This window comes from Lepisosteus platostomus, chromosome 12 (genome assembly GCF_059453375.1).
Source record: "Lepisosteus platostomus isolate fLepPlt1 chromosome 12, fLepPlt1.hap1, whole genome shotgun sequence".
In the NCBI taxonomy this organism is placed as follows: domain Eukaryota; kingdom Metazoa; phylum Chordata; class Actinopteri; order Semionotiformes; family Lepisosteidae; genus Lepisosteus; species Lepisosteus platostomus.
Genome location: NC_142622.1, coordinates 20,255,303 through 20,280,234, shown reverse-complemented (window position 1 = coordinate 20,280,234; position 24,932 = coordinate 20,255,303). Strand labels below are relative to the sequence as shown.

Here is a 24,932-nt window from a genome sequence, read left to right as displayed (position 1 = left end):
AATAGAATACTTATATACAGATTGGGAAAGCCAGCTCTTCCAAATTGAATATAGACAAATGAGACAGAAGACAAGTGAGTTTTGCTCAAATAGTTCTGCAGTGCAATAATTTTTTTTATTTTTCGAAAATGTATATGTAGAGAGACAGTAAAGTAATTCCAAAAGCAGACACATCAAATTCTATCTCACACTGTCTAAATCAGCTTATATGTGTATTATCAGAAGAAAGGAATCTCTTCTAAGAAATATCTGGAATGTACTCAGCAAGGGAGAGACAGTAGGAAGGCGAAGGAAAAAAGAGTAGTGATCTGTAGTCTCAAGCCAAAACAAACATTCGCAATACTAAGAAAGAGACAGGCAAGGATATTGCAGGAGGGGTTTCATCTAATACAGAGCGGTGTTAACAGTACTGTAACAATAAAGGAAGAAATGGTACAGGGATATTATATATATGTGCTGCACTTTCATTTTACTCAACACAAAGTGAACATTTCTAATATTTTGAATTATTTTTAATAACATAGACCATTGTCCAAAATCAAAGCAGGAAACGGTAATATGTGGATAGCCTTTAAAAGACAGATCTTGCTTATTGAACGTGCTTGGCATTCTCTCAAACTAAACAACAGGAAATAGATACTAGGATAGTGTCATATAAACTGTTATTATTTGTTAAAGGTTTTTGATGACATTTCTTATCAGACATTATCCTGGTAGCTATTCCTGATGTAAATCAAAGTGCAAAGAACAGGTGGCGGTGATGTGAATGGAGTACCGCAAGGATCTATTTTCAGTCCACTGTCCTGATATCTATTATTATTCTGAACCGGTTCATTCAGAAAAGATATGCAAAGGAGTCGGTGAGGTGTACACACCTTTGATGTTGTAGCAATGCGGCAGTGGGAGGAGCCGCAGCGAGCGTGTCAACGCCCCGTCTGAGTGTGAGATTAGCAAGAAGCAAAAAGAAAACAACCCCCCCAAAAAAAAGGAAAAATACAAAAATGCGCCGCTTTTTTTGGAAAAAAGGATAAAGCACCCCGCTTGGCGATGGGGGATTAGACTGGACTTGCCCTATGTTCCGGGGTCCAGTCTGGGAGAGCAGGAAGGGAGCGCAAGGCCAACATATAAAGTAAACATGGAAAAAGGTAAGCCTGCAGGTATAGACACAGGACGGGACGGGCTAAAAGAGAAAGACAATACAAAGAAGAACAACGGCCTCACGCTCGGGTACAGTCCCCCTCTGGGACTGCCGGTGTAGGGATCCTCCCCTTGCGGGGATAGCCCTTCACGCCCTTTTTGGAGCGGGGGGGGGGTCCTCAATGGGCCTTTAAAGAGCCCTCCCAGCCGCCGCTCGTCCTTGATTAGGGTGTGATTAGCTGTGATTACAAAGGCAAGGTGTCGCCCTTTCCTCCAGGGCTCCGCCTCCACACTGAACACGCCCCTTGCGTGTACTCCCACATTGTATACAAAAGAAAACCAGAAGGGCTTAAGACATGACCATCAGGACTTTGTAGACATCATCAGGGCAATGCAAACAACAGGAATGGAGTGTGCATTGTAACTGTTAGTTGAGTGGCAGTGAACGTGAAGCAACAGTGTGTCAGCACACATGCACATAACTTACACAGCATATTCTCAATACAATATTGACACACACTGCACACATTCGTCTTTAATTTTATGTGTCTAACAAGCTCCTCATTTCTCCCTCCCTTCCCCCCTCTCTTCACGGCTCTCCCAGGTTTCTGGGCAGTCTGCGCTCCCGGCTGAAGCAGCTCCACCCCAGTGTGAACTGCAGCCTGCGGGAGGACCACATGGTACACGTCCATTTCAAGGAGGAGATCGGCATCGCAGAGCTCATCCCCCTCGTCACGACGTACATCATCCTCTTCGCCTACATTTACTTCTCCACCAGTACGGCTCCCGCCCCCTCCATCTTTCTCTCGGTCACCCGCTCTGGTGTCGCGCACCTTAGCAGCAGCTACTGCTGTTGGGACGGTTTTGTTCTCATTTTATTTACTAACTGAAAAGAAAATCCTACAGAAACAAGAACTTGAGCTTAGAATAGCTCCACTGTTTTATTGGATAAGCTGTTGTCACAGACCTTGTAGTTAAAATGAAAGTGCAACAGTGACATCGCTTTCCAGGACTCCCAGCAGCGTTGAAGCCGTCTGTGCCGAAAGATCAGAAGCTGGGCTTGGCGGCCTCGTCTGCTGCTTGTGAGATGTGTGATTTTGAGGGCTAGCAAGTGAAAAAGGATGGAAAACTGTGTCTAACTCTATTTGCTTCTGTGGTCCTCTGTTTTGGATCGTTTTAAAGGGAAGAGTGCAGCAAGTTTAGTAGTGTATGCAAAGATTGTTATAGTTATAGTTATTGTTATAGTTGCATAGCTTCCCTTTTAATTTTTCAAAATGGTTGTTTATTACGAGGTGTTTGTAGACAGTATTTGCACCCTCAAAGACTTCTCCAAAGCTGCAAGGTTTGTGCATTTTCAATAAAATAGATTCTTTGAAAATGGTATCCTTTTGTTTTGCTTTCAGTTAAACTGTTTATGCAGGTTGACATCTTTTTATCAGCAGAAATATACAGTGTTTGAGCCCCAGCGTGAATCCTCCAAAACATGGATTTGGATAATTGCAGGCACTCAGTGCTAAGAGTAGTGCTGCGCAGTTCAGGTCTGATAGGAGAACACTTTGCTGAGGGTGGGCTGAGGCGATCTTGAGGGAAGAACCCTGTGGTGGTTAAAGTTAGCAAGAACAAGTAATAGGTTTATTCCATGCTGAAAAGAGAAGAAGACACAACGTTTCGGCCGTGTCTTCTTCTCTTCTCGCGGCCAAAACGTTGTGTTTTCTTTCTTCTCTTTTCAGCATGGGATAAACCTATTACTTGTTCCTTTGCAGCCTACGCATGCTGATGCAGCTACCAACCCAAAGTTAGCAAGAATATACAAAGGAGTCTTGATCTGGATACGCAGGCTCCCTGTCTCAGTCTTGGTCTCAGCATCATCATCTTTGGCACGCCCAAACAGTTGCCTGTGCACAGACGTAATTTAGCCTTTCAGTTTTATTTTGTGGACGTTTTGATCCCGTGCAGAATGTTCATTGTCTCTGTGTGATGTCTCCCCAGGGAAGATTGACATGGTGAAGTCAAAGTGGGGCTTGGCATTGGCTGCAGTGGTGACGGTGCTCAGCTCTCTGCTTATGTCAGTGGGGCTGTGTACACTCTTTGGACTCACTCCCACGCTCAATGGGGGGTAAGGCACTGATACCCTTACAGATAACGGAATTTAATCAAAAAACTCACTGGCCTAGTCAGGGGCCCACTAACACATATACAGTGTATGCTGGGACACAGAAAATCTACATCTCGTGGACATAAGACAGTAATGTGGTGCAGTAGGTGAGGTGGTCTCCAATGATTGAGGGCATTTTAAGTATGGCAGGTATTGCTAAATGTTTTTAACCAAATGTGAAAGGAAGTTCCACACACCATCCTGATGTTGTCCACGTGCATTCAGAAATTTCTCAATAAATTCATAAACCCTAGCGGCAAAATGTGGCTACAGCCTGTTACATGATTCATTATCCGTTGTGGCTCACCTGAAAAAGATCTATTCAACCTGAACTGTAGGTAATTCCAGCAGCAAAGGTTTCCTTCTGTAGGTTCCAAACTTTCTGTGCCTCCCTTTTAGAAATGCTCAGATGGGGATTTAATTTCAGATGATCTATCTGTCTGTATCTAAAGAGTAATAAGTAATAGGTTTATTCCATGCTGAAAAAAAAAGAAGAAAGAAAACACAACGTTTCGGCCGTGGAGTCTTCTTCAGGCTTCACACCTGAAGAAGGCTCCACGGCCGAAACGTTGTGCTTTCTTTCTTCTTTTTTTCAGCATGGAATAAACCTATTACTTGTTCCTTTGCAGCCTACGCATGCTGACGCAGCTACCCACCTGAACTTCTAAAGAGTAATGGTTATAATGGTTCTGTAATGGTTAATAATTTGTTGCTGGTCAAAAAGGGTACAGTAATGGTTAATGAGTAATCAAGATATTGATTATCTTTTACCAATAAAATCTCAGGCGCTCAGCGTGCCCTCTGAGCAATGTTAATATAGACCCATGTGGGGATAAGGGGATTTTCTGGTGAGCAGCAGGGGCGGGGAGAATCGTTACTTATCTCTGGCAGAGATGGTGGTGTGATAGACTCACCTCATCTGTTGCTTAGCAACTGCACAGTGTGATCACAGGGAGCGAGGTGGTATCAGTGCTGTAAACAGACGCCTTCCACCTTGTCATGCATCAAGAGTGCCCAGAATAGTTGTACAACAGATATGTGGTGTGTGTTCAAAAACATGCTGAAAATTGCAGTTACATTATACAATTGTAGAAATTATTTTAAAAAAAAGGTTCAAGAGCCTGAAGAGAGCTTTTCTGCTACCAGCTGTGCTTATTGGAGTCTCCCTGGATTTTTAGCTGTTCGATATAAATGAAATTATTCAACAAGTCTGGAATTGTGGGCATCTTCCTTTTCACAAAATAAAGCAAGTAACCAGAGCCACAGTGCCTTAAATTACCTTAGAGATTTTTATTGCCACAGGACCTTGTGAGACCTGACACACACAATTGCAACACAAAATTGTGCTGTAATGCTGCAGCATCACCATTGCCTTGACTGCACTATGCACTTTTTGTACGTATTACAAGTGTGTGGACATTGTGTGCACTGCATAAAGCATTGTATGTATACTTTAATGTCTGTATATTCCTTTATAATGCTATGGACTGAAAGGTGCTATATAAAAATAAAATTGATTGATTTGATTGATTGGATAATCCTAAACCTGCACATACTGTCGTATGCCATGAGTGCAAATGTGGCAAACCATGAATGAGTTAAAGTCATGATTTTTCCCTTGATGTTTTCAGCCATTTATTAATTGCACAAGAGACTATAAGGCTAGAACAGTCTGCTCCTCAGACTTGCAGGCTGAGCTGCAGTGTGTCTTGTTTATTTTATTACTCTGATAAGATTAGTACACATCAGCGTAAATCAAATAGGATGTCTCTGTAGCAACAGAAAATGCAATCCCAGCAAGAATCAATGTAAAAGACCTGTAATTCCTCATCCTAAATCTCTCCATGTTTATTTTTTTCCACCTGTTTTTTTCGGCTTTCTCTCTTCTGGTTCCCCATCTTATCATGTTTGGCTAATTTGGTTCCTCAACTTCTCTCCCTCCCCCCTCCTGTTCTTGGACGATCGCAATCACTCTCCCTCAGGGAGATATTCCCATACCTGGTGGTGGTGATCGGTCTGGAGAATGTGCTGGTCCTCACCAAGTCTGTGGTGTCTACTCCTGTTGACCTGGAGGTCAGATTGCGCATCGCTCAGGGTAAGTGCCAGTAGGGGAGAGGAGCGGAGAGAAAAGGGGGGAGATGGAGTAACGTGGGTAATGGTGTTTGCTTGAGAGAGAGGAACGAACAGAAGGGAGGAAAGAAAGAGAAACCGAATTAGCAAGGGGAAGTGGAGCCAGGAATAGAACTGTGTTTAATATGTAATTCTGAGGGTTTATAGGACAGAAGAAGACTGTAGTAAATTCTCTGTACCCTTACAGGCCTCAGCAATGAGAGCTGGTCGATTATGAAGAACATGGCCACCGAGCTGGGCATCATCCTCATTGGATACTTCACCCTTGTCCCAGCTATACAGGTAAATACTGCTGCACTTGTAACACAGCAATTCAAGTTATTCTGCCAGAAAAATAATCTTGATCTACAAGTAATGCTGCCACTCAACACTCAATATTGTTTCTGGTTACCTGTACTTATATCTTCCTGTTTCTCCTCAGGAATTCTGCCTTTTTGCAGTGGTTGGCTTGGTATCCGATTTCTTTCTCCAGATGTTCTTCTTTACCACTGTCCTCTCCATTGACATCCGCCGAATGGAGGTGAGAGGTTACCCTATCCCACAACTACTTCACATTTCTACACAATACTGGTTATACTGATGTGCAAAAGACATAAAACAGGTTGAATCAATTTGACCAATTAGTTCAAACAAAATGAATGTAAATAAAAATACAGGTCACAGAATAATGAAAGGTTTTCAGTATGAAATATTTTACACTGTGAAAATAACATTGCCAAGGTATAAGATACCTGAACGTTAGTGCACTCCTGGCGGTTGATGCTTGTACTGTATCTGCTCACTGTATCTGCCATGACACGATCTGGATGTTGTTTTTTTAAACTGTGCCACTGTAATCCTTACAGTGTGGTTTCGCATTGTCAAGGTGGAAAGTTGACTATCCCTGAGTGGCTTGCAGGAATTGGAAAAATTACTCAACATATGGCTGAGCAATAAGGTCCTCAGTTTGCTCTAAATGCATTCTTGTGCTAAGGGAAATTGCTTCCTGCTTCACACTTGCACCACTGCACATTTTTCATCAATGCATCAAAAACACTCAATCTCTCTGTGCGTCACCACTGCAGGTATTCTCTGGCCAACAGAAGACATTGATTTTTTTTCTCTCAGCTGTCAAAATCTTGACTGGACAACCTCCAAGCTTGTATATTTTCAGACGGCAAGCCAGTTTCATTCTGTTGGTGTGTAGGCTATTTTTTGCCAGCTGTTTGTTGTGCTGTAGCCATGGTAATCTGAAAAGGATTTTACAGATGGATCAGACAGGGGAGACAGTTTTGGGCCGGTGTGGTGATCCTGTGCATTCTAGGCCGAGGTCCATCCTTTACTGTTTTCCTGGTTTCTCTGGCCTAGTCTGCTAAATACTGAAAAGGAAAATCTCATTCTTCTGGCACCTTCTTTGCCGAACGCAACCCAATGATCATTGGAGGAGCATGGTCATATCTTACATTAATCAACTCCTGTCTTTAGAATAGCTGTTTATAATGAATCTTAACCAGCTGATTTTGGTAATTGTTGATCAAAACCTGAGCATGAGACATTTTTAAGAAATCACATCTGTTAAAATATGTTTTTATATCCCATGGAGCAATGCTATTCAAACCATCACCAAACAGTTCCACCACCAGAGAGAGCAACCCCAGTTGTGGAGTCAGCTACAAAACCCCAAATGTCAGGCGGGAAAGAGGCACCTGCTACAATATAAATAATATTGTGAGCTCTTGAGCTAAAATCGATAGTTGTGTTTTCCTTTGTCTTCTTCTTCTTCTTTTTCACAGCCTTAGTCCCAGACTGTCCTGGGGTCAGCTGCTTTGGTTGCTCTTCTCCATTTGTCTCTGTCGAGCACATCTTCCTCACTCACTTCACATACCTCCATATCTTTTCTCACACAATCTATCCATCTCTTTCTAGGCCTGCCTCTTCCTCTGTTACCTTCCACCTCAAATTCCATTACCCTCTTTGTTACTTCCTCAACGTCCCTCCTCATGATATGTCCATACCACCGTAACCTCGCTTCTCGCATCTTCTCAACCACATCCACCACCCTACATCGTCTACGGATTTCTTCATTTCTGATCTTATCCTTCATTGAAATCTGCAGAATCCATCTCAACATCCTCATTTCAGTTCTTCTCATCAAGTTCTCTTCCCTCTTTCCAACTGCCAAGCATTCAGCTCCATATAGTAATACAGGTCTAATCACAGTCTTGTACATTTTGCACTTTAACTTTCTGGGAATTTTCCTGTCACAGATTATTCCAGTTATTTCTCTCCACTTGTTCCATCCAGCTTTCACTCTTTGTTTTACTGCCTCCAGTGTTTCTCCTCCCTTTACCAGTTTTGATCCAAGGTATTTAAAGTCATCAACTTGTTTCAGTTTTCCTCCATTTGTCTCCTCAACATTGGTCATAGTATCTCCTCTTCTCTCCATTACCATTATTTCAGATTTTTCTGCATTCATTTTCAGTCCACCCTTTTCCAGACTCCTCTGCCATTTGAACACTTTCTCCTGTAGTTCTACTTCTGAGTCTGCCATCAGTGCCACATCATCAGCAAAGATGAGTTCCCAAGGCACTTCTGTTCTTACCTCCTCTGTCAGTGTGTCAATAATGTTTATGAAAAGGAAAGGACTTAGTGCTGATCCTTGGTGTACTCCAACTGTGATTTCAAACTCTTTTGTCTCTCCCTGTTGTGTTATCATCTTTGTAGTTGTATCTCTATAGGTTGCTTGAACTAACTTCACCATGCTTTCTGGTACTCCTTTCTTCCTCAAGCACCAATACACCACCTCTCTGGGCACACGGTCATATGCCTTCTCCAAGTCCAGAAAGGCCACATACAGCTTTTTCCCTTTCTCTAGTGTCTTCTCCTGTAACTGTCTCATCACAAAAATGGCATCTGTTGTGCTTTTCCCCGCTGAGAATCCAAATTGTGAGTTGTGGATCCTGATTATCTTCCTGAGTCTCTTGTCCAGAATTTTTTCCAGGATTTTCAATCCATGTTCCAGAAGTTTTATTCCTCTATAGTTTTTACACTCCATTGGGTCTCCTTTCTCCTTGTAGATGGTAACCATACTGCTTTTTGTCCATTCTTCTGGAATTCTCTCTTCCTTTGCAATATTGTTTAGCAATCTCGTCAGCCACTGAATCCCCTCTTCATCGAGGTTCTTAAAGTGTTCTGCTGCTATTCCTGATGGTCCAGTTGCTTTGCCCACTTTCATCTCTTTGATAGCTTCTGTCACTTCCTTTACTGAAATTTCTTGGATTGGTCCACACACTACGTCTGCCTCCACTAGGTTCTCCCTCTCATTTTCTACATTTAACAGATTTTTGAAGTACTCCAGCCATCTTTGCTTGATCTGTTCTTGTTTAATCAAGACTCTGCCTTCTCCATCCTTGAGTACCGCCACCCGGATAATATCTTTTTTCTGTCTCGCTCTATGTTTAGCAATCTTGTAGATTTGGTCCTCTCCTTCCTTTGTTTCAAGTTTCTCATACCATTCTTTCCAGGCTCTTTCCTTTGCTCTTGCTACACTTCTTTTTGCTACCTTCTTTAGTCTCTTATATTCTTGTAATTCTCCAGTGCCATCTTTCAGTGCCTTGTATGCTTTTTTCTTTTCCTTCAGTGTTTCCTGAACTTCCATATCCCACCACCACTCTTCATTTTCCCTCGGTCTGCCTCCTCTTGTCTTTCCACAAACCCTGGTAGCAGCCTCTTCTAGGATGTGGCTCATCTCAGTCCACTCTTCTTCAACTGAAGGCTCCTCTGTTTCCTCTGTGTTGTTTTTCATTTCTTTCACCAGCCTGTTGAAATCTACTTTGTTTTCTCTCAGTTTCCACACTTTTGTTCGTGCTGGGTGTTTCCTCTGCCTTATTCTTCGCTCCTTCAATATTGTGATGTCCATCACCAGTAGCCTGTGTTGTCTGGTAACAGCCTCATAGGGCAGGACTTTAGCATCTTGGACTTTCGCTCTATCAATTCTTCTCACTAATATGTAATCTATTTGGGTATCATGGCCTCCACTCCTGTATGTCACCTTTTGCTTTTCCTTTGTACATCAGTATAATTGTTAAGTTTTAGATCTGACTTAAAATGTCTGTCAAGCAAATCTTTTGGCCCACTAGAGATTACCAGAAGTGTTTCGAAATGATGCTTTAAATAATTGCTGTGAACCTAGTCTAGTAGAATTGGAGGAGCGTTAAATAATGCATTAACAATGTTGTGACATTCTGCAGTATGCTAGTTGTCAGTTTCCAGACCTCTGTGCAGAATACAGTTGATGTGACTTGCCTTTCTGTAACAGCCCTTCACAAGCTGTGAAGTATTCTGTCCCCTAGATGGCTGTAGTAAATTTATTGGTGAATGATCATGATCTTAAAATGTTTTGCAGGGTACGTTTACCTTCCGTCTTATGCTTCTGTGAAATCACTGAATTTCTGATCCACCCCTGTCTCCTCTGTGCGTCCTTTCCCTCTCCCCTCAGCTCGCTGATCTGAACCGGCGCTTGCCGGCTGAGGCAGGCCTTCCCCCCAACAAGCCGGGCCATTTGCGGACCCGCGACGCCCCAGCCCCGCCGCGTAGCGAGCGCCAGCCCCCGCTTCGGCCCTCCACGCCCCACACCATCACCTTGCAGACGCCAGCCTTCCGCAATCTGCGCCTGCCCAAGCGCCTGCGTGTGATCTACTTCCTGGCCCGCACCCGGCTTGCCCAGCGCATCATCATGGTGAGTCCATAAGGAGATGGGTTAGAGGGAAAACAGGCTGGTCTTCAAAAGCATGGTGTGACTCGTCCTCTGGAACACGCTCTGCAGTATTGGCATGATCCTAGCGTTCAGAAATTGTAGCACCCTTCATCATTTTCTAGGTTTTGTACTGATTCCTGGTTTCTGTGCGCCGTACATTGATAACTGATCTCAAGTGCCGTGTGACTCTCTTCCCCGGCAGGCTGGCACTGTGATATGGATTGGCATCCTGGTGTACACCGATCCCGCGGGCCTGAGGACCTACCTGGCGGCACAGGTCTCGGAGCAGAGTCCGCTGTGCGAGGCCGGTCTGCCCCACCTTGCGGTGCCGCCCGTCTTTCCTGGGGGCGACCCCACTAGCACCCTGAGTGTCCTGCCGCCCCCTGAACCCACCCCGCTTCCCGAGAACCACTCTCGGGGACACGGTCCGCCCAGTCAGCCCTCATCCGACCCGCAGATCACCTGGGGCCCTGAAGATGAGGAGACCTGGAGACGCCTATCCTTCCGACACTGGCCCTCGCTCTTCAGCTACTACAACATCACTCTGGCGAAGAGGTGGGGGGCACGTGTGCTCTGTGTGGTGTCGCTGTCACACATCTCCGTGTTCTGTGGTACATGAGAGGTCTTTGTGATGATGAATGAATGATCAGTGCTTGGTTTTCAGAAGCAGCCATCCTTAGATTCTGCCTATGGAAACTACTACTATTCCCCAGACTTTCACACCAGTTATATCTATCAATGGAAATACTATTTTACACACACCTGAAGTTACATTTGAATTGCCAATTAGGAATTTAAATTATAATCACAACCTTGAACCATACATGTAACAAATCTAGGATCAAATCTTAAAAATGCAAAACTGTTTTGAAACTGCTTGTGGATTCTCATTAGTCTTCTCAGCTACTAAATGCATATTCCATAGCTGAATAATCGAAAACCACGGTAAACAGGTTCCTCAAATTATTCAACAGCTTCATTGTTTCTCACACTCAAAAGCATGCATTATTTTTAGTATTGCTGATTCCAGAATCTCTTCTTCAATGTATACAGTTTCAGTTGGGACAAAGTCTGATTTTTAATTATGTGGATTTCTGAAATGTGTTCACCATTACTCTTTCAATGGAATATTTGATGTCTTGAAATCTTGAGCTTTTTCATATGCATTTGTAGATTCCTGCCTAACTGTACTATAAACTACAAATTAAGTACTATGCGCTTAATTTATGCTGTGTAAAGGAACAAGGAACGGAGATACTTCTGGTAAATGTCATGGAGTAAAAAGTTCTGTCTTTTCTAAACACAAGTGCAAGAGTAAAAGTGTCCCTAAAATAATGCACTTAATTATGGATCTCAGGGAAAAAAGCACATGAGTAGCTTTTTCTAATTTACCTAATCCCTATAATTAATAAGTATTTCTATTTCCTTGCTTTGCACCCCCTGGTAATCCTCCTCTATGCATTCTAGGTACATCAGCATTCTGCCAGTGATCCCAGTGTCCCTCTACCTGAGTGCCCACGACGCCCTGGAGGCACGACACCCACAGGATACACGACACCCCCAGCCCCCGCCGGCCAGCCCTGCGCCCCCCTCCACACAGGCTGATCTCACTCTGTACAAGTCAGTGCCTGCCTCCCGCCTCCCCTATTCTCCCAGCTCCCTGTTGACCTTCCAGGTTACTAACAGTAGCTGTAAAGTACATACTGTACAAGCGCATTTCCAATGAGTGGGCATCCTTATGGAAAACGGAGATAAAACTGATATTTTATCTGTTATCTTATTTCTACTGGGGGAAAACTCGGGAAACTCATTCTTTTAGTTAATTTCATTTGGAAGAGAGAGCTTCAATAAATAGGGTAGCAAAACCACTCAAAACTAGAAAATGTTTCCCCAATATTTGAATTTGTGGAGCATGGTAGCGCTATCGTCTGGTTCATCATGGGCCCACGGAAGCATGTCCACTCTTTGTGGGCAGTTTAAATGAGTTAGTTACAGTTCAGAAGATTTTGTAAATGAGGTTGAACGCTTAGGGCACTTTCTCACTCACTAGATCAGCTGTGGAAGGCCATTCATTTAAAATGGTGCTCACTTTGATAATAATAAATATCCTTACACTCATATTGCTGGGCACTCCACTCAAAGTGATTTACAGTTAATGGGGACACCCATCTACCACTACCAATGTGTAGCCCCACCTGCACATTAACATCGGGCCACATGCTTTCTGCTGCACCCATGATTTTGGACTCCATTACAGGTCAGAGGTGCTGGACTGCTCACCTCAGCCCTGATCTGGTACTCAGTGATTTCCATCTCTTCCATCCCAGTCCAGCAGGCACTTTGGAAGCATCTGTAAAGTGAAGCTGGCGATAAAGTCTCAGATCCAAGTTAATAAGCCAGACTTAATGCATCGGTGTCATGGTATTACACATGCAAGTGAAAAAGTGGTGTACTTTACCCTGATTATTGGTTACACATGTAGCTGTACAAATATGATCATGAAAGCTATTGATACCTTATTTATTGAACCTCCATTATGTAAAATAATTATTTTCTTGTCCATTTGACAGTAATCAGGCCTCATTGTGTCATTCCTCATTTACCATAGTTTACATTTTTGCTGCATTTAATTGAATATGGATTTTGCTTTGTAGAATTTTCTTAAATTCTTTTTCTTCACCCATTGTGATCAGTTGATAATCGACACATCACAGGTGCTCTCGGTAAGAAAGCATGCAGTCCGGTCCCCAGCTGAAATGAAGCTAGCTGAAACTAGTTGGGAAGTTGTTTTCTGTTTTTATACAAATTGGATCAGTCACAGGCTCCCAAGCAGATCTGTAAGACCCGTAGTATAACCTGACCTGTGGGACTCGATCAGTGATGTCACTGTCTTTCCTGGAATAGTTGAGAGAGTTCAAGGCCTGGACTGAGTAGTTACCAGCCATTATCTCAGACTCAGAGGTTAAACTCATTCTTTCACCAAATATTTACAGCCTCAGGGGCTCTGCCCCCTTCGTATGGCATTGGACACTCTACAGCTCGTAAGATAAGCATCATTGAGAGGGGAGGACCACAGAGAGCTGTCAGCTTGCTTGTTTTTAGATATATTTCTAGTTCTCCAAGACATAGTACCTACCATCAAAGGGGAAGCAGACATCTGTGCCAGGATCCTTTTACATGTTTGTTTGGCTTTTTTTGTTCTTGTTTCGCATAGGAGTTCTAGGTCTGTTGCTCCCATGTGTGAGTCTTGATTGTATCACTGCTGTTTGTAGTGTGAAGGAGATCACATCTGTAGTGCAGAGAGATCACAAGAGGGAACTGTTTCCACATATTTGAAAATCCTCCCTTTCTCTGTCTCACTCCATCCCCTCCACCTGCCTCTCTTTCTGTCCCCCAATCTCTCAGAGTGGCTGCTCTGGGGCTTGCAGCAGGCGTCTTGCTGGTGATCATCTTGTTCTGTCTCTACCGAGTTCTCTGCCCCCGGAATTACGGCCAAAACGGCGTGTCGCATGGACGTCGTCGCCGTGGAGACCTGCCCTGTGACGACTATGGGTATTCTCCCCCCGTCAGCGAGATCTCACCGTTACTGCTGCGTGGGCACAATATGGTACGGCACTGCCAACTGCCTTCAGAGTCATACTTCTTGTCAGAACAGGCTAGCCAGGGAAACCTTTGGATGGCATTAGGTTTACCTTTCACCTTAAACAGGTGTTGCATTTAAGTAGAACAGAACTTCTAAATGGGTAAAATTGCAGTATGAATATGGGTTAAATTGTTTTTCAACTCATGCATTTGTTCAGTCCCCATGATCAATGATTTGAGGACGTCGGCGTAAATTAGATAACTTCTCTGCACACACTGGAGCCACCTTTTTCAAAACTGTTGTGGGTGCTTGTTTTAATTAATACCCATATTAGCAAAGCGTTTCTCTGCCCTCTCCTCTTCCCCGGTTGTCCCTTCATTTCTTATGCTGTTAAGAAGACTGTTTGCCTTGGTAATACACTTCTGCTGATGTCAGTTTGATAAAAAAAAATATTTCCTTTATCTTTATTATCCCCTATGCGTTGGGGGAAAAATATTCCCTTTCCTGTTAGAAAAGAATTCAGGCTTAACTTTGCAGAAAAGTAATCCAAGTCATTCAAATTGATTACATGAAAAAGCAGGAGGCTTCCTGCAAAAAGAGTTTTAAATCCCACATTTAACAGGCTCCTTTCACTGAAGTGAGGGATATGAGTTTCACATATTAAAATAGTGAAATTCAGGAAGAAAAATAATTCTAATAACCTTTTGAAGAGGGTCACATGCCAGCGTTTTTTTGTTGCCAGCATTGCTATGCGGCTCACGTTAATAGCACTGTGTCACCCGCTGTGTGTGCAAACAGGATATTGAGTGTCTGGCCAGTGATGGGATGCTCCTGGCCAGTTGCTGCCTGGCAGGACAGATCCGTGTGTGGGATGCCCAGACAGGAGACTGCCTGACTGTTATCCCCAATCATGGGTAAGATATACTGTTGTGCTATTTCAGCGCTATCCTGAATCACATCTATAATCACTCTCTTATTTTCCCTTATTAGCTTTATCCAGGACATAAAGCCTCCTGCTTGTGCTCACTGTGGCTCAGTGTTTCTGTTCTCTCTCCGCGCAGGCTGCGTCGGAGCAGCAGTGGGGCCTGGGAGCAGCGAGATGGCTGGGATGGAGGGTCTGTGTTTGAGCCGGAGGTCTCGGATGGGTGCGAGGGGCAGGAGGCAGGAGGGGGGGTTCCAGCACCCGGGGGGACAGGATACCCTGTTAGGAGGAGAGTGACCCCCTCGCGCCTTGTGCTATTCGGAGACCAGCCTGACCTCACCCCCTTTATCGACACCAATTTCACAGAGCAGCCACCCCCCTTGTGTCCCACCCCGTCGGGGGGCTTTGATTTTGGAGAGCTGGTTCAGCGTGCCTACAAAGAGCACGAGGCCTCAGCTGGCCTCCCAGGGTACCCCCCCTCGCCCCCGACCCCCCTCCAGCGACGCCGCAGCCTGGGAGACCAGCCCCTGCCTCCTCCCGAGCTGCCGTCCCCTGTACCCCTGGACTGGGACAGCGCAGTGTGGGCTCTGGAGCTCCGGGGAAACCTCATTGCTGCCGGGCGGAGCAGCGGCAAACTAGAGGTGAGAATGTTCTAGAGCCTGTAAGCCTAAGACTGTGAAAGAGAATTAGAGAGAGGCTTAGAGGGAGACAGAAACAGCAAGGAGAGGAAAAGAGGAAGAGTAGAGCACCACCCTGGCGGACTTTGGATGCAGTCAGTGTGTAACATTGCGTTTTTAACTTCAGCTGTGGGATGCAGTGGAAGGCTGCCTTCGCTGTTGTAATGAAGACGGGACATCTGGGATCACAGCATTGGCCTTCCTCAACAACCGGTGAGATGACCACTGATGGCATTGTCCCTTGGTTTACGTATGGGGCTCACCTCTTTCCAGAACGGAGAAAATGTTATAATGGAAGCGATATATTGATAGTCTGATCTCTCTCACTGCTGTCTTAATACACGCACGTTTTTGTTTTCATTGAGAGACATTTGTCGGGGGGAGGAATGTCCTCCCATTTTTTCCACTAGAGCTTAATGCCCAGTTCAAATGGCAAAGCCAGAGCCCCAGCAAGTCGTTGGGTCAGAACTTATCCTGGTCACTGTGCATGCGACTCCCTCGCAGGATGGGATGTTTGGATACTCTCCCCAGCCATGCTGGTTCCCATTTATATTGCTGGGTAGACTGGAGCAGCAGGGGTAACGTACCGCACTCAAGGTACAGCAGCAGTGTCTGCAGTAGGGACTTGAACCCACTGAGTCATGAGTCCAATAGATTATCCACTATGCCACCCTGATCCCTACCTCATTGAAAAACTGGAGGTATACCTTTGTAGTCTTTTCTGGTCATTGTTGGTTTGGTTACAGTGTGACTGTGTGTGTTGCAGGATTGTGGCAGCTCGGCTCAATGGGTCTCTGGACTTCTTCACAGTGGACATCAACAAGCCCCCTTGCCTGTTGCAGTACCGGGGTGAGTCTCTCCACCAGCACACTTTGCCAGGTTCCTGCTGGTGAGAATGTGTCCATACGATACCCTGTCATTGTTAAAACTTCAGCCTTGACACAGACGTGGTGCTGTTGTGGAAAAAAATCGCCAATCCTAAAATTGAGCACATGCAAAACACACCTGTAATGGGTAAAATGGCCATATTCCTCATATAGGACCGATGCAGAAGGGTGATGTCTATGCAGCAGGGGATCAACACACATTCAGGGGGATTTTCTCTTGGTATTTTCTGTATTTTCAGGTGTCATTTTTACACTTGCTACAGAAACATAAGTTTTATTTTTTAAGCTAAATATAAAATCTAAAAGTTCAAAGGGGATAACACGAGCAGATTTATTTTTATTTTCCTTGTTATTCATAGTAGCTCCTAGATATGAACAGCTGAAACAAAGACCAGATGTGTTGATAGACCTGACTATTTGGCCATTTTGTTTGGTTGGTGAGGAATGTGTTTCTTCAATCAGAATATGGTCATTTCTCATATGTGCATTTTCATCCAAAATAACAGTTTCAACTGTTGGTCAGGGTGTTCTCTAAGACCTTCAGTTGCATTAAAAGGTTGAAGGATAAAGTCGAGCAATAGACAGTTTGTGAAGCCAATTAGTGTCACAGAAAAACACATCAGTGCATTATTATGAGACAATGTTGTTGTTTTTTGCAATAATCATTCTAATGAGCTACCATTGTATATAACTAAAGCTGTATCTGCCACTGCTTGTCATGTCTGATTTAACATTTAACAAAAACATGTTTTAACTGTCTCAAAAAACTATTTTCACTAGTCTACTTTCATTTAAGTGTGGATTGTTATTGAGATTTTGTGACATTGTGAAGCACATAATAGATTGCACTGACTGGGATACGTTTCTGTCTGTTCATTCATCCATCCATCTTCTATCCAATTTATCCAGTTTGGGGCTGTGGGAAAGCAGGAGCCTATCTGGCAAGCTGCATAGATGTTTTTTTCAGGTTTTTCATTCAAAAACTGATAGTTGACACCTGGTGGCTTCATCAAAATGTTCTTTCAGCTTAAGACATAATGAATTTTGTAGTTTTCTGCCCTCAGAAACAAGACACTTAACTTGAACAACTTCAGGTCCCTAGAACCCAGTTTTGCAGTCAAGAGAGCAATGCATTTATAAAGAGAGTGCTGTTGGTGGTGATTTGTTACCAGCAAAATAGCCCAATGATTTTGCAGAATAATGCAATGTTGTGTAATTAAAATGCAACAATTATTGTGAAATGCCACAATGTTGTCTCCATATTTGCAATAATTACAGCACAATAATGCAATATTATCTGGTTAAAATGCAATAATATTTTGTGCTACATGGAGTTTTAAGGCTTCCACAGTTTTTCTTATTTGAAGTTTTTGGAAAGATGAGGTGCTTAAGAGGCACCCCAGTGATTAGGATTCTGCTCCGTGCTTAGGCACCCCCAATCGAGGCAGCATGCCACCGTCGCCCTGTTACAGCAGCGATGATGTCATCAGCTGTCAGCTGACGCGCTCCGTGCAGTGTGCTCATCAGAAGCCCATCACTGTCCTGAGAGCTTCGGCAGGGCGGGTCGTCACCGGCAGCCAGGACCACACTGTCAGGGTAAGGATGATAATAATAATAATAATTGCTTACACTTATATAGCGCTTTTCTGGACACTCCACTCAAAGCGCTTTACAGGTAATGGGGACTCCCCTCCACCACCACCAATGTGCAGCATCCACCTGGATGATGCGCCGGCAGCCATAGTGCCCCAGAATGCTCACCACACACCAGCTATTAGTGGGGAGGAGAACAGAGTAATGTAGCCAATTCATAGAGGGGGATTATTATTAGGCGCCATGATTGGTAAGGGCCAATTGGAAATTTGGCCAGGACGCCGGGGTTACACCCCTACTCTTTTCGAGAAGCGCCCTGGGATTTTTAATGACCACAGAGAGTCAGGACCTCGGTTTTACGTCTCATCCGAAGGACGGCGCCTGTTTACAGTATAGTGTCCCCGTCACTATACTGGGGCATTAGGACCCACATGGACCGCAGGGTGAGCGCCCCCTGCTGGCCCCACTTACACCTCTTCCTGCGCACACAGTTCATGCAGCCCCCCCCCCCCACCCCACTCTCTCCAAGAGCTAAGAAAGGTCTTTGCTTACAGTGTTTCCGATTGATCTCACAGACCAATCAGCTGTTTCTTGAAGTACACCAATGAGTCAATATCCCTAACATTTTTGCGCATAGTTATTCAGTATTAATTAACTACTTTTAATTTTCACCCTTAATCTTCATTTCATTATTTCATTGTTGTGAGTAGACTTTATCAATAGCGGTGAAGATCTTGGATCTGCTTGCAGCGTCTGCTGTTTTCTCTGAAATCTGCCCTCTCTTGGCAGGTGTACCGCCTGGAGGACTCCTGCTGCCTGTTCACTCTGCAGGGACATTCTGGGGGCATCACTGCCATCTACATCGACCAGGTCAGCTCTCTGCCGCGCACAGTGAGGGAGTGCCGCCACCTTTCCAGCTCCCATCAGTTCTCTCTTAGCTGTTCTCTCCTAATTCTCTCGACATTCTCCGCCCTGCGTTTCAGACCATGGTGCTGGCCAGCGGGGGGCAGGATGGGGCAATCTGTCTATGGGATGTCCTGACGGGCAGCCGTGTCAGCCACGTTTACGGGCACCGCGGGGATGTCACTTCTCTGGTCTGCACCACTTCCTGTGTCATCAGCAGTGGGCTGGATGACCTGATCTGCATCTGGGACCGAAGCACTGGCATCAAGCTGTATTCCATCCAGCAGGTCAGTCTACCCTGCAGAATGCTTTGAGACTTGTGAAACTCTGTTACAGGATATCCAGCAAGCCTGTCATGAATAATCACTGTATTGAAAAGGTTCGTTACGCAGACTGTACTAGCAAGCACTGTGTAGTGATATTAACACACTGACATGGTTCTGTCCACACTGAACTCGCTGCGTCTTTCTTCCCATTCTCTCCCACTGCAGGAGGTGGGATGCGGGGCCAGTCTGGGGGTGATCTCGGAGAGCCTGCTGGTCACAGGGGGACAAGGGTGCGTGTCGTTCTGGGACCTGAATTTCGGGGATCTACTACAGACGGTGTACCTGGGCCAGAGCAGCGAGGGGCAGGGCGTGCGACAGCTGCTGGTCTTGGACAATGCCGCCATCGTGTGTGACTTTGGCAGTGAGCTCAGCCTGGTGTACGTCCCCTCTGTGCTAGAGAAGCTGGACTGAACCTGGGAAAGGACCCCAGACCCGCCAGGCCCCACTCACTAGCCTGCCCTGCTTAGCAGTACTGGGATGTCAACATATTTTTCAGCAGATACAGACAAGACCAAAATCTTACTACATTTTATGGGTATACCGGTAGGAATGCAGATTGCAGGCTAGAACAAACCTCTTGGCGGGGCCAGGCTATGGGGACCAGGTCGTGGGAACTCCCAAAGTGAAATAAGCTGAATTGGGGAGGATCTGCGAGGAGGATTGTAGAGGAATTATCAGTGAACACAGAGAAGGAAGCACTAAGCATCTGTATTTACTCAAAAGCAGGAATTAAGGTCAGTTTTGTGACAGGACGGTGTCTCCTCTCCCACAGTTGTGTTCCTGAACGTCATTTATAGAGAGTGTTGTCCATTTGGCACACTGCTGTCCACAGTCTCCCTCCCCACAGCCCTGTATGTGGCGACAACATCGGCATCTTCATCTTTCTTCTTTTACTCTCCCCCTCTTTCTTTCCTCATCCACGGTTTTTGTCTCACTGTTAGGAATCGCTTACACGACTGTCAAGGTTCCATTAAATGCTGCACATGTAATCTCATTTCCCAGTTGTCAGTCGTAGTGGCAGGATCACACTTCCTGACTCCTTCAAGGATGAATGCACAGGAGTGTCTCTCTCTCTCTCACATCTCGGTCAGGACCAGGCCTTGTGGAGTGATCACCTAGAACGTGCCAGCCTCCTTCAAGGTGCTAGTATTTCCATTTGCTCTCAAAACAGCTGGTGGCTATGACCTGTGCACTGGTTGAAGATTTTTCAGGTACAGCTTTGTTGAAGAGCAGTCTTTCTTACCATTAGATAAATGGGCTGTTCTGCTGAAGCTATTCACAGGGTATATGAGAGTGAGCTGTGTCTGTGTGGCTTGTCTGATTATGAATGTGTGTGTGTCTGAGGAGCTTTTAGGATCCCAGCTACTGTCGGTATCTGGACCTGTCCCTCTATTTCTGGTTCTTACTTTATCTCATGTTTTTATGCTTGTGGTCCCTGGTCCCAGGGTGTCCTGAGTGAAGGAAATGGAAGAAGTGAAGTAGTAAATATCAAACATTTTACTAAGTACAATATTGACACTAAAAGACTTGTTAGCCGCACTGTCAAATCATATTTTTAATATGCTAAAATCTTTTATTTATTAGCAATGAATTCTGAATACTAGCTAATTTACAATATTTTTTTATTGAATTTCCATAAGATAATTAGAAAGTGTGCCTTGTGGGTGTGTACAAAGTGGACTAACGTTAAGTCTTTCCCCTGGTGGGATGGATGTGTTATTTGCAGGATGTAATTTGAAAAAGCCGATAGCTGTTATATCACAACTCAACCAATATTGCACACCGAGAGCTCTCTTTATACACACTGTAGCACAAAAGCCATTTTAACAGTTATTTACGTTGTTTTTCGTGTTCATGTTTTAGTTTAATTGTTGCAGGACACTTTTCACTCCTTATTTCACTTGAGCTACTTTTGTTCTGTGTAGCTGCCTGGGCAGCAAACTGTGTAGCACTTGAGTAACAAGAGCAGAGCAGTTGTCGCCACAGGATATGGATCTCGTGTCTTTTGTGGATGTGGCGCCTCTGCTAATTGGCTGATAGACTGACCACATGTGCTCGGTCAGGCTGCTTGGGCACAGAGATGAAGCAGAGCACATCTGAGCGGAAGGAAGCACTGACAGGCTGGAATGTGTGAGAGAACGGTGGCATTGGCTTAGTTCATTTTCGGCGGCATGCATGTGCTGGCAAAGTTCTTCGAGTGTCGTACACTGGGAAGAAGCTGCTGTTAAAAAATCATTTTAAAGAAATGATAAGAACGGACAGCAGCTGTCACTGAGCAAGGACTAGGAGATGTCAGCTTCCAGTTGAGAGCAAAGAGATACCTAAAATGTGTACAGTCAACTGCAAAAGCACACAGATAAAATTAGGGCATCTCATGAAGAGTTTTCTTAAGCTGTTACCGACATGCTTATTGTGAGGGTGAAAAATCTCTGCTGGATGCTCTTTATTTATAAGAATGGGGGGGGTATTGTGACAGTTTTCTGCTGTGATTTGCTTTTTTTCTGTTGTCCAGCTCTGGATTAGATCTGAAGGTTCTTGCTTGAGGAGAATGCAGTGTAATATTACCCATGTTCAGCAATCCAGGGAAACCAGTACACTTTCACTCTCTGGGTCTCTCTCATTTACTAGAAAAGCCCTCACTCATTTCCTTTTTCCTGTCACCCCTCATGGAATTTTCCCCCTCCCCTGAATCACTTACCTCCCCTCTATCTCCAGTTCCCCTCATTCTCTCACTCCATGATTTTCCGACTTCCCTCACACCTCTTGAATCTCGACACTGGGCTGCTGAACTGCAGCAGAGTAACGTCTGCTGTTCCACAGAAAGACGATTGGAGGAAAACCTCACACACAAGACGGACATCTGATCATTCAACGGTTTTAATTTATTTGCTTTTAGATGTAAATATTAATTGAGTTTTAGAAGTGCTATAGAAATGCTGCTTAAACTTTGAAATGAAATTATGATTATTTTTGTTTATCTTTGTATTTTTCCAGCCTACATTGTTTGTGGGTCACGTGGTGATTTGGGGGACATAGTGATGTTGGTTGCTGGCGTGGTCATCTGTAAATGTGCTGTAAAAGATGCCATACCACCTGTTGTATGACCCACCCTAATCATAAAGTCATAACTATTCTTCAACTGGGACACTGATCTAGCTGGTAGTCCCAGCTGCGTGGTGGGACAGATTTGTAACTCAGAGGTCCCATTTTGGCAAGAATCTTCTGACTAAAAGCTTAAAATTGGTTAAGGCAGAAGTTTTGGTTTCAAGACGGATCCAGGAATTCTGTTTATTCTGGTTTAATTTTCAATTGAGCTCTCATTTACACCATGGAATCCTGAATCTGCTTATATGTCTAATTAAACCATTTGTAATTGAATTGATCAAGTAAAGGAGAGATCAGTTGGAATGAAATTTGTGATAAGAGCTGAAAACCCCTTTGTTTAGGACTTGGATGGGAATATCATTTGTTACTTTTCTCCACTTACTGTATGAGAATGAAGCTACTGTGAATTTAAACCTTTATTGGTGGCGATTTGCAGGCACACACATTTCCTGCATTTGAAATCTCTGAAGTAGCACTGGGTAACGCATTCTGAGTCAGCAGCTCACATTATATAACTGACCAGGAAGAGCAGAAAGAGATGGCAGGATCAGAGCTGGTCTCTTTGGCACGTTTAGCTAAGGACACACAAATCGTTCAGTGCAAGCTTTGTTTGGTCAAAGAGAGTTCGCCTTGTTACAGGATTATGTCAGCAGCAAGTGATGGCTTTTGAAACATCAAGGCTACAATTTAGGCCTGTAACCCCTCATCACAGGTTTCTTAGAATGCGAAGCCTGTGTGAAGGTTAAGGTAATATTTCTGTTATCTTGTGACTGCAGTGTTAGCACCTCATAGCCTGATCTTGTCAGGTCTTAGAAGCTACAGTGTTGTCCATGGTCAGTATTGGAATGGGAGACCACTAAGGAACACCATATTGCTACACTGAGTGGTATTGGTGGACCAGTAGGTGGCGCTCTGGTTCAGAATTTTCGAACCAATACCCCAATACTGTGACCAGGACACTGCTGTGGTAGGTGTCATCCTTCAGCTGAAACATTAAGGTCTGTTTAATTGAACTGATTGTTGGTAGTGGATTTAACACTGTTATCCTGGTCTCAGTTAATTTTGGGCCTGCTGTTGGTTTGTGTCACCCAGCTGCACTTTGTACTTCTGTGGTGGATGAAGTGGGTCCCCTTCACTTATATGAAGTGTTTTGGAATCCTTTAAACTTTACAAATGTTATCACTTCTAATTATTATATTTTTGCACTGATTTATCCCTTCCATTATGTACATGCACAAATTTCAATTAGTATTGGAATGTTTCAGGTTTGTTGACTGTCATGATAAAATGGAAGTTTGCAACTCATTTCCAGACACCAGATTACTTTTGTGTTGGCTTTGTCAGTTTAATTGTGGGTCCACAACTGTGTTGTGTTGCATCCAGCCTGGGTCTACTTCCAGACCGTGTCCTTTTGGATGGTTTGTCTCCGTCTAAACTGTAGGCTGGTTCAAAACTGCTTTCTCTGGATATTTCTTCTACCAGGCTGTTAAACCAGCATCTGCCTGATGATTCCAGCACATCTGGACAGAGTTTTTGCTTTAAGATGCTGCTGCTAAAGATCTGATGTCATAGCTTGAAAAGGTCAAGATAAACTAGAAATGTATCATTTGTAGGGGCTAGCAAGAGAGAAAGCTGAACAGGTTATAAATTGATACGGATTGCTGGAACATGCCCTAGTACTGATGCAATTACAGTACTGCATGACCCTTATCAATGATCAATGAGAAGAGGATACTTCAGTGAAGACTGGTCCAAATGTGTAATTGCACTGAACAGAAAATGTTTACTGAAGAAAGATAAGTGGCTGTGTGTCAGGATTCCACTCTTAGTGTGCCACAGCGACAGTGGTCCCAGCTCTGAAGCCTAGCTGTACAACCGTGGACCCCTGAGCTGTCTTGTCTCCTGAGAGGCTCCATCACTGTTATGCGATATATCGGTTCTGATTGTATGAGCGTTTTTTTTGTAAGACAGACACTAAAACTTCATACTGTATAATTTAAAGATTGTTAAAGGTAGGGGAAGCCGATTAATGTTGGTGTCTCATTTGTGAAGTGGCAGTGGTCTTGCCTGATGGACCGGGTTGAAGCCTCTACATGATCCGTTGCAGCTCTCAATTTCTTCCGAGATTTGTAAATATTGCTCTGTACTTTGGAAAATGTAACTTATCTAGGGCTTTGCTTTTTTTACTGCAATGGTGCGCTGTGGAATGTGAAATGAGAGGGGGGGTGGGTGAGGGGGGGTGGCTCTCTCTGGGTGTAAATATTGAGTGGCTCTGAGGTCTGCTGTCCCATGCTGTCCTCCCCACAAACCCCCCATTACTGTACAGTGTAACCATAGTGTACGTAGAGGATAAAACTAATGTTCTGTACTATTTTTAACTTTAACACAGGCAAAACTTTATACTATTTACAAATAAATGGCTTTGATACTTTAAGTGGCGTTTGTTGTTTTCTTTTTGTTGGATATCTAGGCAAACTAATACAAGATCTGGTGCTTCTCATCACAAAAAACTATTCTGACTAAAAATGGCTACAACACCCACTTACTGGCCACCTATAGATGCACGACCTTGTCCTTTCTTATAATACTGAATATGGATCACTAAAAAAGGAACTGAACAATGTGCTTCCTTGATACATGTGTTTCTTGAGGTACAGCTTTGTGACCCACAGCCAGCCTGTTGCGCTGTACTAGAAAAGACCCAGAACTCTTTACACCTTAAAACTGCTGAAGGAGGGGAATAGTTCATAACCATTTCACAGCAAAGAAAGGACACTGA

At 44.2% G+C, this 24,932-nt stretch overlaps 1 protein-coding gene across 2 annotated transcripts in view; it reads left to right on the top strand.

The window, feature by feature from the left end:
• scap (SREBF chaperone) overlaps positions 1–24,587 on the top strand; it is a 38,782-nt gene extending 14,195 nt beyond the window's left edge. For both annotated transcript variants that reach the window (XM_088601332.1, XM_088601333.1), the window contains exons 7-23: positions 1,742–1,914; positions 3,127–3,253; positions 5,275–5,387; positions 5,610–5,704; positions 5,844–5,942; positions 9,900–10,139; positions 10,360–10,712; positions 11,625–11,777; positions 13,563–13,764; positions 14,539–14,654; positions 14,802–15,303; positions 15,467–15,552; positions 16,106–16,188; positions 17,656–17,822; positions 18,609–18,689; positions 18,803–19,009; positions 19,214–24,587. In XM_088601332.1, the coding sequence (XP_088457458.1) occupies positions 1,742–1,914; positions 3,127–3,253; positions 5,275–5,387; positions 5,610–5,704; positions 5,844–5,942; positions 9,900–10,139; positions 10,360–10,712; positions 11,625–11,777; positions 13,563–13,764; positions 14,539–14,654; positions 14,802–15,303; positions 15,467–15,552; positions 16,106–16,188; positions 17,656–17,822; positions 18,609–18,689; positions 18,803–19,009; positions 19,214–19,459 (3,043 nt within the window). In that variant the 3' untranslated portion in view covers positions 19,460–24,587. The remainder of the gene's footprint in view (positions 1–1,741; positions 1,915–3,126; positions 3,254–5,274; positions 5,388–5,609; positions 5,705–5,843; positions 5,943–9,899; positions 10,140–10,359; positions 10,713–11,624; positions 11,778–13,562; positions 13,765–14,538; positions 14,655–14,801; positions 15,304–15,466; positions 15,553–16,105; positions 16,189–17,655; positions 17,823–18,608; positions 18,690–18,802; positions 19,010–19,213) is intronic.
• The last annotated feature ends 345 nt before the right edge of the window (positions 24,588–24,932 follow it).